General features: G+C 39.0%; 1 protein-coding gene across 5 annotated transcripts in view; it reads left to right on the top strand.

Annotated features, from left to right (window-relative positions):
* Nucleotides 1–19494, top strand: part of CCNYL1 (cyclin Y like 1) — a 43306-nt gene that overhangs the window by 18166 nt on the left and 5646 nt on the right. For all 5 annotated transcript variants that reach the window (XM_053947168.1, XM_053947167.1, XM_053947166.1 and 2 more), the window contains 7 exons: nucleotides 4203–4277; nucleotides 6510–6544; nucleotides 7860–7960; nucleotides 9432–9467; nucleotides 10239–10290; nucleotides 13650–13769; nucleotides 15785–15951. In XM_053947168.1, coding sequence (XP_053803143.1) covers nucleotides 4203–4277; nucleotides 6510–6544; nucleotides 7860–7960; nucleotides 9432–9467; nucleotides 10239–10290; nucleotides 13650–13769; nucleotides 15785–15951 — 586 coding nt within the window. The remainder of the gene's footprint in view (nucleotides 1–4202; nucleotides 4278–6509; nucleotides 6545–7859; nucleotides 7961–9431; nucleotides 9468–10238; nucleotides 10291–13649; nucleotides 13770–15784; nucleotides 15952–19494) is intronic.

Below are 19494 nucleotides of genomic sequence, written 5' to 3'. Positions count from 1 at the left end.
CCGTGGAGGTGTGTAAACCGTAGATAAGTAGCTAGCATTATAGATTCCTAAAACCTACACACATTCTTACATGGCATGGATAAAAGTAAAGTCTTCATGTGGATTTGGTGTTGTGGAAAGGATACGAGATCTTGAGCTAGGGCAGAGAATTGCCTTTAAAGTTGATGTGATCTGCCCTGTGGAGGACTGTGTGTGCACAGCAGCAGACGTGGCTGAGATTGTCTGAGTGCAAGCAAGCTGCAAGGGATTCCTCAAAGGGGGAACGGTGGCAGAGGGGGAAGCAAGTTCAGGCTTCTCTCTGCTCCACCTGGAGGCAGGGTTGATCTGACAGGCTTGGTAGTACACATGGCTCTGAGAGATGCAGAGAAATAAGGGGAAGGTTGTTTTTAACACACTGTTCTCAGACAGGTGAAGGGCCCTTGTGTAGCACCATTATTGTCCTGCTCTCACAGACTGAATTTCTGGTGGGAATCTTCCCTTCTCATCTCTTTATCTCTAAGTGTGAGGGTCTGATAGAAAGTGTGTTGATTTCTATTGAGTTAAAAATGTTCTGGAGCTGTTTTCTTGCTTTTTAGATCATCCTGTATTCCTTTCATTTATCTCATTCTTGTTTCTGCATGTTTTAATTCCTATTACTCCTGTTTATCCTGTGTCATACATGCTTTTTTTTCCTATTAGCTTAGTGTGAAGCTTGAGTTTTCTGTCATACAACTTCTAATGCAGCTCCTACTCAAGACTTACCCTTACCTTCAGGGCTAGTCTAGTGTCTTGGCTTTGGACTCATAAGTGCCTTTATCTGCCTCTTGCCTTATGTTTCCTTCAGCTGTATTGCTGTTGCTTTTTGATATTTCATGAGCAACACTGGCAGTTTAGGACGAGCAAATCACATGACTGCTTTTTCCATTGCTTAGAAAAAACCATTGTCCAGGGAAAATGGCACAGGCAGGATGGAAAAATTCTCTGGCAGCTTGTAAGGGGAAAGCTACAGAGAGGTGGTCTGTTAAATGCATCTTTCTTTGCAGTCTCTTGCCAGACCAAGGCAGGTACACCATGTCTGCTTGTGTCATGTTATCCTGGAATAACAAACCCAGCTACAGTTGGTTTTCATCATTTCTGGTGGGATTTTGTACTGAGAGGATGTGTCTTGGACTATTAGTACCTTAACTCTGGCTGTATAATCTGCGTTGTGGGTTTAATGTGCTGTGGGTGCCGATACACCTGGCTTCATCCAGCAGAAAGCTCCTGGTGTCTGGCAGAGCCATTATGGAACTGGAGCCAGTGAAGTGTATGATCCTTTCAGTTCTGTTCCTCTCCTTAAATGTGTGGGTCTCCTTGGTTCAGGGGGTTGACTCATGTGGCCTTGTCAATTTTGTGTCATCAGTGCATGCTGCAGTGCTGTGGATCTTCTTGCCTGGAATGACAAAAAATTGCAGACTCCTCTTGTTTGGGATGAAAGTTGGTTATGTCCATTCTTGTGCTTTTAGTCCTAGACCTGATTTCTAACATATATAGGGACTGGCAGAGCACAAGAAGAGGCAGAAACAATGTAAGAAGTGTGCATTAACAAGTCACATGGTTTCAAAGTAAATCAAAATAGGGAAGTCAAGATAGTAGTGTATTTTTTTAATGAGGTGAGGGAGGATGGGTGTTATCCTGTACTGTCTCTTCCCTGGGAAAAAAAAGCATCTGTCCTGTTTAATATTTATCAGTGACCTGGAGGAGGTGATGGAAGATGCCCAAATTGCAGATGACAGCCAACAGTCAATGTGCTGGAGGCTGCTTATTCAGAGGGACCTGGACAGCACTGGGCTAACACCAACCCTATGAAATGCAGCAAGGAGAAACATGGAGTCCTGTGTTAGGAGTTACTGACTTCAGTTGCCTTTTCATTCAGTTTTCCTGTGCTTTTTCCTCCCCAGTTTTCCTTGCTGCCTTTCCCTAAATATGGCCCAAGACTTGCACAGTCCTACAAGCTCTTCCATAGTGAGTCTCATAGCTCTGTAGGCATTAGTCCCCCAAATGGGAAAGGTGGTCTAGGGTCTATGGACCCTCATTGGAAATTTTCAAGGCTCAGCTCAGTAAAGCCTTGAGCAGCCTCATGTTCTACCAAAAGCTGATTCTGTTTTCAGCAAGAGGTTGAACTGGAGACCTCTGAGATCCGTTCTAACCTGACTTCCCCAGTTTTTCTAAAAATTAATGCTGATCTGTAAATAAGTAAGTTCTGAGTTGTTTGCTCTGTTTGCATCACAACTTGCTGATAATAATCTGTATTTTAAGTCTGCATATTGCAGTCTTGTTTGGCCTGTTGATAATACTTCAGTTACTTTTATGCTGGCAAAATACTTGCACTTCTGAATTGCTGTTTGTGTTGGGTTTGTTTGTTAATGCAGTGCTAGCATTAGAAGCTGTATACTGTCTCTTAAATGTGATTTTGTTAAATCAGTGTTAGAAACTTGTCAGACTTGTGGACAAGTTTTAAACAAGTTATACTATTTTGTTAAGATGCTTCAAGTGGTACTTAAAAGTGGCAGTATGGCATGCTGTTGTATGCTGGGGTTTTTATTTTTTCAGAGAACCAGCTGTGTATCAGAAGTACTTGAGGTATGAGCTGCGAGGCAAATTCCACTCTAGGGCATCTAAGCCAGCACTTCTTACGTTTTACTGCATGAATAAATTCAGGTATCTGTTCACTGTGTGCTGAGAATGAGCACAGTAAGGCGACAATAGAAATACTGGTTTTGTAATTTAGCTTTTTAAAACTTCACAAGATGGTCTGCTTTCATGGCTGACTCTGGTCTTTTTGAGAGGAGGGGAGAATTCTTTTTTGAACAGTCTTGGTGTTCCTAAACAGATGTTGGCTACTTTACTTAAACAGTAGAGATTCAGAATTACAATTGTCCACATCCTGGACCAGTGCCAGAGCAAGAGGGCTGGACTAAGATCAGCAGTGTTGTAAAGCCCAGTACTTGGAAAACATGGAGGTCTGGACAGCAGTGTTGTGCACCAGTGGGAATCTGGAATGAGGAGTTTTGGGGACTCGTGTACTTTTGCAGATATGTTCCCTTGCTGGTGCATGGGGGCTGTGGCTGGGTTGTGGGGAGGTGCAGTAGCACATTCACACAGTTAAAACTTCACCACCCAGGCAGTTTGTGGTTTGGCAGAGTTCTGTTGGATGGGTGCATAAAAGATTGTGTTTTTTTTCATTAAAAGTTGATGGCAATTCTTAGATGGCTTTTCTTTTTAGGGGTGTAGCAGCTGTGTTGGTGTCCCAAATTGAACACTTAAAAGTGCAAGTGCTCATGCACATGTGTGTGCTTGTATGGCTGGCATGGCATAAGAGTGACAACTGTAAATGGATGCAAAATTGCTCTTTCCAGGACTTAGAGGATCACAGTCCTAGATTATTCTGTTCTTGTGTTCACATAAATCACTGTGTCTGTAGCATGACTTCTTTGGAACAGCTGTTTCTTCTGTCAAAGCTAAGGCAGCTCCAAATTTCATCTTGATGGTCACAATTTCATCAACAAACATTTGTGATCACTTTCATCTTAATCTAAGGGAGTAATATATCCTCTTCTAATGCCATCACTGCTCTGTTGTGGCAAAGGATTAAAGCAGTCATTTGGTTCTTCAATAACTCTATTTTAGCTTTACATGGTCTTATTTGAAATTCTAAAAGAAATGAATAAGTAAGCTCCATGTTTTGATATTTCTGTAAATGTTACTTATTAGGTTCTTTTGTAAGACCACAGAGATTGTTTCCTGCTGTATTTGGTACATAAAGCATAGAGGGAAAGACCACAGAGGGAAAGATACGAAAAATTATCTCAGTGATAATTTTTTGTTGTTTTGGTATGGGGGGTTTTTTATTATTCTCTTGATAAGGTTCTAACTTTCTGCTCACTACTGACCACATGCCCCACACCCAGCTATCCTACCATGCAGGGGCACAGATTGACTTTTGAAGATAAATGGGGTTTTTGATATCTCCCTGACCATTTTTTTTTTCCTCAGAGGGAAAAATGTAAAATTTGTATTCATCTTGGCAAAAGTACAGTTCTGTTTCAGAGAGACAGCCCATTCCACACGGGTTTGATGTTGTTTCCATCACTATGCTTGAGCAATTTGAGGCTGAGTGGGAATTGTTGCAGTTATCATCTTTTATTAAAGGTATCTCCTTTTTTTTGTCCTTCTTATTTCAGATTTAGCCTTGGAATCTAATCCATCTGATCATCCCAGAGCAAGCACAATTTTCCTGAGCAAGTCACAAACAGATGGTAAGATAAGGTTTTTTTCCAATTTAACAAAAAAAGCAGGAAAAAATTGGAAAAGTAACCAAAAGTAACCGCTCAAGAACAGTGCTTCAGTTCTTTCAAAGCATAGGGACTAGTAATTTATGTATTTACACAGAAACGTGTTTGTAGACCATTTTACTTAACACTTAAAATCACTTGATCTTTAAAAGCTGAAGTATCAGATTTCAGAGTGCAGATCCTAGTAGTCTGAAGGAGCTAGGCTCTCTTCATGAGTGTAATTCAAGTTTCAAGCAATGGTGGGTTTTTTAATGACCAAGGACTGTTTCAAAAATTGTTTTAAAGTAAAGAAATTGTAGTTGAAAAAACCCTTAGTTTTCTGTAATAAATAATAAGCCTAAGCCATTAATCTATACCAGTTGCTTTTGAATATGTTGTTTGAAAGTGTTTGAATAGTTTCAGAGGATAAATATTCTCTGATCCCAATTTTAATTATATAGATGTATTGGGATTCTCAATTTCTTTGCAGATCCTGTGTTTACATAATAACTCAGTTTTGAAACAGTTGCTATAGCTTGTGCATTCCAAAAGGCTGTTAGAAAGTGAAGGCATTTCTATATTGCACATATAAAAATTCTGTTGTCAAATTCTGATAATAGGACATTTTGAAGTTGCAACTAAAAAAAAAGGTTAAGGTAATATTTTTAAATGCTTCTGATTCTTTTATAGTTAGTTCTTGTTTGAAGCACTGTTTTGCTAAGAAATTGATCCACTTGAGCTTGGATGTGTTGATAGAAAGCTGCAGTGTGTCTTTTAACTTGGCACAGCTTTGCCACAGAAAAGAATTATTTTGACAGGTCTGTCAGTTGCTGTCCTGCTATTCAGTCTTGTGGCAAGTGGTAGAATTGTCAGTTGTATCAACATTGCAGTGCTCAGATAATCTGTGAGCAGTGGGAACAAGCACTAGCTGGTTCTCCAGAAGAGATGATACCAAGGAAATGTAAAGACCTCTTTTTTTTTGGGCCTCTAAGGTCAGTCTTCAAACAGCCAGAGGGTGTGACCTGCTCATTTCAGACACCTCTGAGATGAGCAGTGCTGAAGGTGCAGCTCACACACTGACAGAGTTCATGAACGCTGTCACTGTGCAGCCTTCCAGCCTTGCTGCAGAAAATACTCAAACTAGGGGAACAGCCTTGTTGGGGGTAGTATTGCTTTTAAACATCATTTGGATTTCTTCAAATGAAATGTATTGAATTGTGTAGACTTGTGTTCATGTAGAAAAAGGCTCCTCTAGGTGAGGTAGTAACTATTAAACTATTATCTGAAGTCTGTATTAAATTAATTCATTTTTATGGAAAAGTCGGGCAGAATAATTTATTTTCTATTTTTCCTCGTTCTTCTTTAGTTGACCTTCCATAGAATTAGTAAAATTAATATCCATAAGTTCTCTCTCAGTGAGATGTTATCAGGATTATGAGTTTTGATTTATGAAGAAAGACTAAAAAAATGTAGATACTCTTTTCCAGTTGTCAGTTTTTCTAAATATGTAAAAGAATGTGTCCTGCTAAAGAGTGGTAATGATCCGAGGTTAGAACTTTGGAAAGGTGTCTGTCCATGCTGGTCACATTTGTGTACTGTGTGCAGCTCTCAGCACTCCCTAACATGCTGTTGTATTGCTGCTGTCACAGCTGGAAGTTTAACCTTGCAGTCTCTTTTGAAAGACTAACACAGTTTAAAATGATCAGATGACATGGTTTCAGTTATATGATAAATAGGAGCACAGCTTGTGCCAGCATCTCCTGTATATGAAATACCCTTTTACTTTCTGCAATAGGAGGAGAGAGAACACCTAAATAATGCTGGGCACCTTACTTCCTCCTTGTGTGCCTTTGGCAGGCTCAGGGTGTGCTGCTTTTGCTTCTGTTTGCTGTTGGATGTTGGACATTGTCTGTTTGAGCTATCTGAAATCATGCTGTTTTTCATGATACACAACATCTTTTCAAAGCTGAGACCTTTTCCCCTTAGTGTGATGGGAAGTAGTTGTTCCTAAATGTACATGTGGGTAGACAGAAGGAGTATGTAGCTTACTAGCTTGATAAAACAGGTAATTTTTTCCTCAAACTACTTTTCCAGACACCTAAAGTAAAATTTGAAACTTTTAATACTCCCATACTTTAGAAAACTAGGTTAATAGAATACTTTATTGAATGTAAATTGGGAAACCTTTCAGTTCACATTCTTTTTCCTTCTTTCTAGTGCGAGAGAAGAGGAAGAGTAACCATATAAATCATGTAAGTAAACCAGATTCTGTGTAAATAATATTAGGATATTGGGCCAAAGACAAATTCAAGGAAAAAATGGTCATTGTTCTAGGTATATAGTCTTACACATGTTCCAAATCCTCCTTAGAAAGGTAAAACTGAATTATCTTTGCCTGTCTCTAAGCAATAAACAGGCACAATATCACAAAGCATAGAATGGCTGATGTCAAAAGAATAAAGATTAATTTTTTTGTTGTCAGTTTTAAGTATTTCAGAACAGTAAGAAAGAAAATATAAGCCAACCTAGCTGCATTTTTTAAAACAGAAATAAAACTGCATTAATTTCTCAGCCAAGATGACAAGTCTTGAAGGACTTGCTGATTGAGTATTGCTACAGGACTTATTTTAAGAAGTGTATCCGGTGTGAAAAGAGAACAATGAACAAATATCATCAGTATGATAAATAAGTGATACTCCATTAGTTTTAAAATCTGAAAATATGCTCTGAACTTCTTCCACAAATATTAGTTGGTTTGGACATTTCACTTACAAAAAAAATCAGCCAAAACAAAAAAGATGCAATGTCATTAATGAGTGGATAAAAAGTTATTGACTAGTAAAGGTAAGGATGGAAGTTAGTAACATAAAAATATCAAAAGTGTCTACTGATAAGGTTCTGGTAAGATAATGTTATTTCAAGTCTCTTATTTTGCATGATTGTGCAAGGAGTAAGGGTGATTCTTTTCCCTCTCTCTCTCTCTCTTTTTTTTTTTTTTTTTGGTTACAATTCCAGCTTTGGTCTGCCAGTACTGAGGTGAAGTGTGATTGGAGTGTTTTTGCTGGCAAACTTCAGCTGGAATGAGAGATATTCCCAGGCAGCTGTTGAGTTTTGAAGAGTGTCAACATTTTCATATTTAAGGCTTTCAAGGTTTACACAAGGCATTTTAAAAAATTCTGGTGAAAACAAATGAATCTTGAATTGTTTGATTAAAATTCCTCCCTCAATTATGATGTCCTATCTCTAGTGCAAAGCATTCTCTGAAAATGCTCAGGGAAGCCTGGGTAGGGTTATATTGGAAGACTTCTTACAGTACAGAATGGACAAGATTAGGATGGATGATGGAACATACTGCTGGCTCTAAATAGTAATAGTAAAAGTAAGGGTAATAGCAGTACTCTGTTTCCAGATTCCAGATGCTGAACAGGACATGTGTGAAGGGAGCTATGTCAGGAAAAGGTTTCAGGAAAAAGTATTCAGTGTGCTAAACAAAAGCTTACAGAATCCCTCTTCTTGAATGTACTTCAGTTGTTTTCTTATTTTTTTTTTCTTTTTTTTTTCCCCAAGGTTTCTCCTGGGCAGCTTACGAAAAAATACAGTTCATGCTCAACAATATTTATAGATGACAGCACCGTCAGTCAGCCTAACCTTAGAAGCACAATAAAGTGGTAAGGACCCTTGCCATCAACAAGGACTTGAGTGGCATTGTAAGGGTTATTTGGGATTTGCTGGGGGTCTTGTCTGTTCCAAAGCCAACTGCACCCTTGAATGGGAGAAGCACAGCACTGCTTCTGCAGATTGGTGATGGAAGGGGTGTAGAGGTCTGGCTAATTGACTGCTGGAGGGAGCTCTTGTTTCAGTCACAGAGCTCATGGACGACTGTTTCAAGGTCGTTCTCATCCTGCACTTGAGGCAGTGCAGAAGTGTGTCAGCACAGTGGCTTTGAAAGTATGTGTTGAGATGGGGAGTTTAGGTCACACTGAAAGCCAAAATCAAGAAATTCCTGACCTGGGAAAACTTGATTTTGTGTGGAGTTGCAGGAAAAGTTGCAGGACTGTGTTTAGTACTTTCGAGTGATATTAGTCTGCCCTCTAGTTGTTGAAAACCAGCATGTTGCTGACTTAGGGTTTAGTTCTGGCTTTTCTACCTTTTCTTCACGTACTTGTTATTTTAGCAAGGTGATAATTATGTTCTCCAATGTAAATGGCTGCTGGAGCTATTTTTCTGGGTACCAGAAAGTCAATTATTGGCACTTAGATGATACCAGCTGAGAATTGAGAAGAGAGTTTTATCATGCCTGAGGGGAAAGGAAAGCTGAGTAGATTGAGGCCCAGAAGGCTATACTGATTTAATAGTGTAGTAGAGTTTGGAAATGTCTAAGTTGATTTGTTACTTTAAATTTTTGTTTCAGACAAAGGTATGCAGCATGTCACTTCTTTTCTAGAGAAAAACAAAACAAAAACTTAAAAAATTATGCTTGTGCCATTTTGAAGTGTTGTACACTTGACAGCAGATGAGAACTTTTCATGACAAGGTCCTGTGATGGAAGTGTTCCTGTTACCACCATGAGTAAAGAATCTGAAATTTAGCCACAGGAGATGAGGTTAATATATGAAACCTATTGCCTCACTTAGCAGAGACTGAAATCTGTTCTTGTCCACTTCTTGGATTATGCTGGTATAATACCATCTTTATTACTATCTTTTTTAGACAGTTCCTAAATTAGACAACTCGACAGGGTCAAAACATCTGCAGAATCTCTGCAATGGTATATGTAACACCAAGGAGAACTTCTATTTTAGTTGGGAATAGTCTACATTTTCACTAAATATCATCTAATCAGGAAATTAAGGTATATGTTGAAAATGTCACTTAACGCTTACTTTGTTGCACAAATATCTGATATCAAATATCTTTCACAATGAATGTAAAAGTAATTTGGCAGGCAGATTTTATTTGGCCAATTTCTGTCCAGACAGTTAAAACATCAGAAATGAGATGTGTAATACTTGGGGATGGGAGAGGACGTCAATGCAAAATGGATTTGTAACATTCCACTGAATGACAGCTTTTGCAGTAGAATAGTGTGCATGGAAAATGCTTTGTTAAATCTTTTTGTCTTTTCTTTTTTTTTTTTAGTGTAACATTAGCAATATTCTACCATATAAAGAACAGGTGAGTGAACTCTTCCTTTGCTGAAATATAATTACTTTCTTTTGGAACCAGGGATATAAAATCAGAAAGATTTTTAAAAAGATTATAAAGATTTTTATAAGATCAGAAAACAGAATCACTAAGACTAGGAAAAAACTCTCAGGATCATAGAGTCAAATACAGTCTTGGTTGCTTCAGTGACAGCTGGTGAAACTTAAAGGAGGTGAAAACTCTGGCCTTGTATGCTGTATCTGTTTTCTCTTTGTACCCCCTCTTGAGCAGCTATGGAAGGGTCAGTAAAGCACCCGTCCAATGACACATAAGAGTCCGAAACAGGGAGGGAGGAGAACACACTTAACTCACCACAAATCAGCCTTCAGACTTTGTTCAGCTTTTCCTCAGTACAGAGGTACGGATTAGTTTTGATGGATGAAGGAAATCTGCCATGTACAAATCACTCTTGCCATTACAGCTAGTTCCAGCATATGCTTCTGAATTACTGCTGACTTTTTGAAGTAATGCTATTAATGAGTTTCACATTTTGGGGAGAACTTTAGTAAGCATAACACAAGAACATGGAAAGCTATTCATTGTTTAGCATCTTAAATATTTAATTGTAAGGGCTCATCATTAAATGTTTTACAAAAATAAAAAGTAGCTCCATACCATATTCTAGGAAAAGCTGAACTATAAAATATGTTCCTTGATCCTTTTTAATGAACAATGATTTTTAGTAGAGTATAGCATTACCAATTAAGTCTTATTGCTAAACCAGAGACTTTTGTTTTGTAGAGATTCTGACAGATCATTGGATATTTTTGATGAAAAATCTCACCCTCTCACAGTAAGTAATTTTTTGGTCCTCTGAGTGTATATCAGTAACATTTTAATTTATATGGTATAAGTCATAAAAATGTATTAGCACCAGGCCACAATCAAATTGATCTTAAATTGTGTCTTTATATATAATACAAAGTGCAAACAGTGTCTTTTGAGATCAGCTAGATCATGGATAGAGCCCAGTCTAAATGTTACAAACTAGGTTTGATTTTTAGGCTTTGACTATATATAGAAACAATCATGTGCCCAATTCTTTTGTATTGCGTGTCTGAAGTTTCTTGCCTGTCTCTTTTCTCCCCCTCTTTAATAACGGCTCTATTAGAAGTGTTTTCTATTTCTTTAGGAAGACATGGTTAGTAGGTATGTGCCTAACCTTTCAAATGACAGCAGACAGGAGAATATAATACATGAAGCACCACACAAAGTAGGCAACAGTGAGTTTGGCCTTTAAAAAACAGGAAAGGCAACAGAGTATTCAGGATGTGACTTTAATGTGACTGGTCCTGGTACACCTTTTTAGACACTCTTAAAGACACAAAACCTCATGGTACAAGGAAGCTCAAGAGTGGAGCATATGCTTTTCACATCCAGTTTGAGCACCCCTATCTTAATGCCTGTCCTACAGAGCCACTTACTTTTTCATGTGAAATTAATTTAGGAAAGATACAGCAGCTTTAAAACTTGAATTTGCTCTGGGACTTACCTGAGTGAATGCAGTATGGCCTATTTCATGGATCTCGCTTGTTAATAAAGAGGTTTTAATAAACAAGTTAATATTTTAAGTTTGTTAAAGTTTCAGCCTTAAATATGACCAACTGTGCTAGGAGTTGTACAGTGCAATATAAATAAATACAACTCTTTATTCAATTAAAAAAAAAACAAAAGGAACTTCAGGACAAGAGCTGCATTCAAGATTTCTTGTATGGATTGTAGCACTTCAGAGCAAAAAGGGCGGACCAAAACTATTTTATGTCATGGTTCAGACAGTCACAATACAAAGCAACACTCCATTTTCAGATGGCTTCAAATCCTTTTTTATTCTAGTATGCATGCTTTTTATACATTCTTAAAAAGCTCCTAAATTTACCCTTTACTCATTGGTCAGAAGAGACAAACACAGTGCTTATTGGAATAGAGAGTTGCAGGTTTCTCTTATTTATCCTTTTCTCTTTCTTGGTTTCTGTGTCAACGACCTTGGTAGGAAATTCTTTCAGGGGTAAACATGGATCCTCTTATCAAACTTCTCTCTAGCTCAGAGAAGTTGCTGTAAAACCTCTTCCACAATTTAAAATGCCTGAACCTATTGTTTCACATTCAAAATTATTTATGTAAGATGAACTCCATCAGACAATTTTTTTTATTTAACAAGCTGACATCCTTTGATCCTTTTATATACCCTCCCTCCTGTTTAATGAGAAGAAAATCATTGTGTCCTCTGGAGAACACTTAAAGGTCTCTTCTATCTTACTGCAGCATACAGACAGAGTCAGAGCTGATTGTCACACTCCTGAGGGAAAGGCACACATGGCTTGTTAGTTTCTATAGCAATGGTGTTTTGCCTGGGTACCTACTGTTCCTTCAGAAAGGTTAATTAGCAGGAAGAAATCTCTGAACACCTTGTCTTCTAAAGATGCAGTCACAAGGAGTCCAAACCCAGCTCTGTTGACCCTAGTGGGACCCAGTTACCGGTATCATGGATTTAGTCACAAATACCAGTCTTGGTGCTTCCTTTCTCACTTCCAGTATCTTGGTTTAAGACAATTTAAAAGGAAAACACTCTGGAATAAGTTGCCTCCCTGTATAGGTTCAACTAGTCCCTTTCCACCAATAAGGAATGAACACAAGTAGATGTAAGGGAAAAAATAACAATTTACTAACAAACAAAACAGCAACAGGCAAAATCTAACAGTAAATAACGGCTAAATACCAAACGGCTGAATCTCACACCCTGTGGGAACAAGGAGAGACTCAAAATGCCAGAAATACCCTTCCCAAGATGAGAAAGCCACTAACTGCAGTCTCTCTGAGACCAGGAAAAAAAAAAAAAACACCAAAAAGAGAACCCAGAATGGGCAAATCCTGTGCTCAAGGCAAGACCAAGCAGCTGTCAAAGCTAAGACCACACAGCAGCAGGGCCCAGCTGCCTTCCAGAGCCAAGTTTAAAAGCACCTGGGATAGCACCCAGCCACCCCCAGCTTCCTGCAGCAGGGTCCTAAAGAGACAGTGACAGTTTTTGGGCACAGATAAATGAGGAATACAATACCATTTTGGGTTACCTCAGGACATCCAGTCAGCAAAAATGTATTTCCAGATGTGCTTTTGTACCATGTGTAGCACAGGAATGAGCAGTGTTCCTGCTCATGCTGTTCCTAATGTTGCATGTTCCCCTTGCAGAGATAACCTCTGTTGGTTAGTGGTGTATTAGAAGGCTCTGTGGGCAGTACTAAGTTAACTTACCTCTGCATTTCACTTGACAATGCTCCCTGGCTATTTTAAACTACAAAACCACAGGAAAACACTGCTTTGTTTACCTTACGGCCACTAGCTTAGTGTCAAGCAGGTGTGCTGTTCTCAGCTGTTGTCCTGACCATACTGTAGGTCTAACTTGAACTGTAGACAGAGATCTATTCAGTATCAGTCTTGCAGAACCAGTGTGCAGAGTTGGAGCTCTTGAAGTTTCATCCCTCCAGAAAAAGTGCTAAATATCAGAATATCTCAAACACTTAGTTTAGGATTGCTTTTATAGACTGTTTATTTCGGAGCTTTTCTTCTCCCCTGTGTTTAGAAACAGCTTAGCACTGTGTCAGAGTTAAATCTAGTCATTCATTAGCTTTGTTGTCGCTCTGGAATCTCTCAAGAATGGGTCCTATGAAGACAGTGTAAATTACCTCTTAGTTCTACCTGTCACAGAATTATTGCCATGTGTTCTTCAGTGCTTCCTGAGCTGGAAGAGGAATCTTATGAAGTCTGTTAATTTTGCCTTTTGAAGAGCCATTGTTTCCCTGGTGTGTATATACCTGTGATTTTTCTTGATGGGAGAAGCATTTTTTTATTACATCTCTTTCAGTCTGAAGAATGTTCCATGGACAATAGTTAGCACCTAGCAGTGATGATGGTAGTTCATGCTCTTTCCTGTTGGCCCTACAGATAAAACAAGTGTTCAGAAGAGAGATACCAGCTAAAGCTACTGTCTTTTGTTTGGAATGTCTGCAATATTGCAAGGCTGCTTCTTTCAGGGTATAATTCTGTTCTGCCTCTGAGACGGGAAATGGGTGTATACACCTCGGTGAGAAGAAACAACCTGTTCTTTAGACTCAGTGTTAAGTAGACAGCTTTTCAGTAATTCCAAGACCTTTCTTTCAGCGGGAAGAAGTCCCAGACGACTACTACAAGCATGACCCTGACCACAAGCACATCTACCGGTTTGTCCGGACGCTCTTCAGCGCGGCACAGCTGACAGCGGAATGTGCAATAGTGACACTGGTAAGAGTAGTGCTGCAGCTCCAGCCTTTGGAGGCCTCTCCCCTCTCCTCGTTAAGGGATCCGGGCTGAACTGGCATTTAAATAGTTAAAGAGTATCTCATGCAACCCTGTTAATGATGGCACAGTACAAGTGAGGTCATTACAGATTGCTAAGTAGTCACAGAAGTGATTAAATAAAAGGGCAATTCCCCTTTCTGTATATAAATATGTAATGCTTAGTTACTTGCCCAGCAAAAACCTGTTTGTCTCATAATACATAACTCGCTGAAGGAGCTTGAAAAGAGCAGAACAGTGGGGTGCTGTAAACAGTGGGGTGTGAGTAGATCATACACAAAGACATTTTTTTTTTTAGCTGTGTGGAGGGGAAGGTGTTAGTTTTGAGTTCATATTAACAACAACTGCCTCAAGGGATAAAGAGTCAATCCTGTAGGAACTCTAGGAGAGGATCTTTCTCATTATTATGTCCTTCAATCATTGCCATCTTTCTACCAAACTTTTTTTTAAATTAAGCCAAAGAGGCTATAACTTCTTTCCCCAGGTGACATGGAGGTACTTAGAATTTAAGAACAATATTAAGATAATAATCTCATTACAATTAATTGTTTGATTTCAGAAAGCATGATGGATTTAAAAATTTATCAATGATAATGATTTTTAAAATTTATATATATATATATATAATTGTGTGTGTGTGCATATATGTATATGAAAGGAAATTTAAATACCACAACATATATAATTGCTACTTTAGACTGTCTCTCAAACTGCACTCTGTTGCACACTAAACTTCAGTCTTCATTGTGGCTTCTTTCTGAAAAACAGTGTGAAAGGAGAACAGAACTGTCACCAAAAGACAGTATAGCAATTAAGCAAAGGTAGCTTGAAGGACTCTCTTTAATAAGGAAATGAGTAATTAAAAAGGCTGAATATTTATGAGCTATTGAAACTCTGAAAGTACTTGGAGGTTTTTGCTTTTTCAAAGACAGGAAAGCAATTTTGACATAACAAGATGACAGCTAACCTTGGGCAAACTATGTGAAGTGTTTACAAAAAATGGAGTTAGTTTTTAAAGTGAATTTTACCACTAGATGGCCCTGTTATTATAGGAACACCTTTAGGCTTTTTGAAGGCTACAAGCCAAGAATGGAAAGAAAGCATGGAGAGAACTCAGTGGCAAAGATTAATCCTTCCCTTAGACCTTAATAGGTGGAGCTTCCCTTATCCACTAATTTATCTGAAGCTACATTAGAAACTCGGATTTAGATGGGGGAATAGAAAATTAAAAACAACTTATATTCAAATTTGAAAGTGCATATTTCTTAGTATATGGATCATTATAGGATTGTGAATAGTAGAGAACTTTCAAGGAAGAGAGAGATTCAACATCCTAGAGCTGGTTTGAGATCTCATGGGAGGAAAAGACCAAGGCACATCTTTGGACTTGGGCATGTCTCACTGCCTAAGCAGTTGGTGATGGAGATGAAGGGATTGAAGTCTGTTCTACAGGGTAAGACAGAAATAGCACTAAAGGCCTTTCATTGTGGAAAGACAGTGATTAACACATCTTTGTCCCATCACTAGAGACCAAATGCAGGTTTTAGCACTTCCTGTTAAGCTACAAGTGCTGAACCTTAACCAGGATGAAAGGCTAATGTGATGTTGAGTGATCTGCTATCCAGACAGGCCCTAATGAGAACCTGCCAGTGATGTGTGACTGGGTGACAGAGCTGTAGCAGTGTCTCCCTGAAGGAGCAGTGCTCACCTCACTAGCTATTGTGTACCCTGGTGGTCCAGCTTTTGGGGGAAAATAAAAAAATGGAACCTGTAACTCCTGAAAATTTGGATTCTTAAGTGTAAGTAGTAATCGCTGATACTTATGTTGACACACTTAATAGTAATAAATAGTCCTGTTGGACTGGCATGTTTGCTGCTCAGCTCTGCTCCAGGTCTTAATTACACACATACAATTGTGGGGTTTTGTTGTTTGGTTTTTTTTTTCTTTCTTCTTTGTATAGGTTTATTTGGAAAGGCTTTTAACCTATGCAGAGATTGACATATGCCCCAGTAACTGGAAGAGGATAGTCCTAGGAGCTATTCTGCTGGCTTCTAAAGTCTGGGACGATCAAGCTGTGTGGAATGTGGATTATTGCCAAATACTGAAGGACATTACTGTTGAAGACATGTAAGTTGCAAGGTTTGGGTAGTCTACAATGGCGGGGGTTTTGGGGTTTTTTTGTGTGTGGGGTTTTTTTTTGTTTGCTTATGGATTTTTAAATAGCACGTGATCATGCTGAAAAAAATCTATTTCTGTTGCTATTATATATATATATATATATATATATATAAGGTGTATATTTAGTGTCTGGCCTCATTCTCTTTTTTACCTCAAGAAACTTTGGATAATTACCCTACTTGGAGATAAGTATCTATTAATAATTTTAATGACTTGCATGAGTGACTTCGAAGTTAGTTTTCTTTACCTTCTTTATCTCAGTGATGAGCCATGGAATTAAACTGCCCAATTTATAGTTTTATCAAGAGGTTTTTTTAGAAGGGAAAAAAAGAGTGAACTAAATTTGTCCCCTGCCTTTTCTGTTTTGCAATTTGAAGAATTGCAAGGTAAACCATAACTTGGGACTTTCATGTGTGCTTGTGTATCCAGTTAAGGCCTAAACATCTCAAGGTCTGAACTCTGGTGCTGCTGCTGGTGGGTTGTTTGTGTTGTTTGTGTGGGTAGTTATGGTTGCCTGTGTTACACACAGCCACTGCTACAGCTCATCCTTTCTGGGTAGGTTCTTAAATGTGCTTACAGTGCTGAAAATGGAGTCCTCAGTCTTATTACTTCTTGTAAGAGAAGGCTGTTCCTTAGATGTATTTTTATCTTAGATGTTCATTTCAGTTTTTCAGAAATTTTGAATCTGCTATATTTTCTTGCTGCACTCAGCTTTAAGCCAAATTCTGCAGTATGGGAAGATATTAATCCTCATGGCTCCAGGCTCATACTTTGGGCTGGAGGTGTGTTTACGTGGACTGTAGTTGGCCCATTAGGTTTTCTGTTAAATTCCTTCTCACAAAGTTCTATCTCAGAGCTTTGGAACATCAACGGTTTTGTTTTAATTCTATTTGCTAGCTTGTTCTCCTGTTTCTCTTATTATCACAGGTAGAAATGATACAAGTCCAGCTTAAAACACCAGGCTTTCTGGCCTTGCTTTCATGACATGCTTTGTGTGTGTTTGAGTTTAATCACAGTGCTGTGCCCTGAGCATGTGTCCAGGCCTGTGCAGTGACAGCCAGTTCTAGCACAGGAGCAGACTGAGCTGGCAGAGCTCTGCACACAGCTGGGAGGCTGCCTGTGTCATGGGACAGTGTTCTTGCCCCAAGCTCTCTTCCCTGGATTCAGCCCAAACTAATGTTTCAAATACAGTAAGTAATCATTCATTTGGGACTTTTTCGGAGGACAAATATCTAGTTTTCTTCCTTTTAAGTGGGGGAGTGTATTTCTAAAAATGAGGGAGTTTTCTGCACCAAAACAATTTTTATTATTCAAATTATTTCACATCTCAAACATCAACCACTGTTACTTGTTTTATACATACCCCTTACCTGGGAGTTCTTTGTCTCAAAATACAGGACATTGCCAGCCCTGCTTTCAGGAAAGCATAATTAGTGATTTTATAGAATGTACATCTCCACTTTGCCTGGCCCCAAGTACTCATCTATCTGAGGAACATACTTTAAGCATTGCTGCAAATACCTCTGAGATGGCTGAAGTGGGGTCAGCAAAGCCAGAAGTGCTGGAGTGTACATCTTGCCCTTTTTGATGTCTCTTGATTTGCCCCACATAGGGCTAGAAGAAATTGACAGCACAGAAAATATCTGAACAAGTAGGATATTCATGCTCTATTGCCAGTGCTGGGTCTCTTGAAATTGTCAGTACTTGCATTTTCTAAACAGTGATGGTGCTAAGGAAAATATATGGAATTTAGGTGCTTTCTTCCCCCTCCAATTTGAGGATGGGATTTTTGTAATACCATCTCATTTGAGATTATTTAGACCTTTGAATTTAGGTATGGGCAGACATTGTACTACCCCCTTCCTGACAGTGGCACAGGGTATTCATCCCAGGCTCTGCAGCTGGACAGACTTCACCACTCCTTGGCTGGATAACATCACCATTATAGGCATCTTGGAAAAGTGTTTCAAATACTTGGCAAAGTTGTTTTAAGTTTACAAGCCTACTTTAAATTCATGGTTGGTACATAGTTATTGTCAGCTTTAGTAGTTGCAGTATTTTTTAAACCAGTCATTTGATAATGAGTATTCCAAATACAAGAGTTAGTGAGAGAAAATAATTGGCAAAGGATTTCAGTCACAGTTGCATTCTAATGTTGGAGATGGCTGGTGATGCTGCCAAAAAATCCACCCAAAATCCCAGCAGCTCTGCAGCAGAAGACTGCTTGGCAGGATTCTACCAGGTGTCGCTCCCTGGGTGGGCCATTCCTGTGCAGGAACAGCCTGTCTACAGGAACTGGTGGCAAGTTCTGTTTGTGAGCTCCTCTGAACTCTCCTCGTGGCTCTCTCTATCTAGAATGATCTCACTAACCTGTGAGATGCTCTTGTTGAACCACTGCAAGCCAAGCACAGGGGCTGCACCACTCTGGAACTGGCAGAAGGTTATCTGTCTGATTTACTTCACCCAGTTTGCAAATCTGTGTGTGTGTGTGCTTGTAAGCCAGGCACCCCTTGTGAAGGCAGCACAGGTGCACCTCCTCCCCACCAAACTGTCCCCCCAGTGCTCGGAGTTGTGCTGGCAGTGCCCCCAACAGCTTTGTTGGGGCAGGAGCTGGGGCTCTCAGGTTCTGCAGGGATACGAGATCCAGGCCTGGCAACTGCCACATGTGGTCATTTGCCTTTGCCTCATCCTACTCAACATAGCTGAAGTGTTTATCTTAATTTTTCTATCACAAGCCCTTTTCTATTTTCCCAAGGCAAAGGTGAGGGTTTTTAATAAAAGATGTTTTTCTTTTGGGTTTCAGGAGATAGTTTTTTGTTTTGTTTAACTTATTTCTAATGGGGGAAAAAAATCAAAGTAAATTCAGCTGACATTTGGAAGTCATGCTTTGTCAGAACTTGCTAGCTTTGATGAGACTGAATCCATAATTGCTGAAAAATTAACAGTACAGCTGCTAATCTTGCCATGATTGTTTGTAAGGGGACACATGCTGTTCGTTCTTTAGGCTACATATATTTGTAAATAAGGCACAGAAAAAACATGGGCATTATCCTTTCCCAGGTTTTAAACCACTGTTAATAGACTTGTTAATCCAATGAAGAATTGTATTTATACAGAATTAAAATGTATTAGCCTAGTGAGTACAAAAGGGGCAGTGAAGAGCATTTACTCACAGGGTAAATCAAGCTCTGATCAGCTGATCATCAAAACATTATCTGATTTACATTTCTATAGGCTTATGACCATATGAACAGGAAATTAATTTTGGCACTAGGTTCAATGATACTCGAGTCTGCTATGCTAGAAAGAAACACAAAGCTGCTATTCATATTGAGACCCACCACCCAATACAGGACAACACAGATGATTCCTTGATTTCTTTGCCCTCGCACTGATAGGTAAAGCATCCATTTTAAAAGCTCCCAAAAAAGCAGTAACAACCTTGACACTGACTTGGTGCAACTCATCTTGTGGTGTATTCACAGTTGGCCT

Source organism: Vidua chalybeata, chromosome 7 (assembly GCF_026979565.1).
Source record: "Vidua chalybeata isolate OUT-0048 chromosome 7, bVidCha1 merged haplotype, whole genome shotgun sequence".
NCBI lineage: Eukaryota > Metazoa > Chordata > Aves > Passeriformes > Viduidae > Vidua > Vidua chalybeata.
This window is presented reverse-complemented; position numbering and strand designations above follow the sequence as displayed.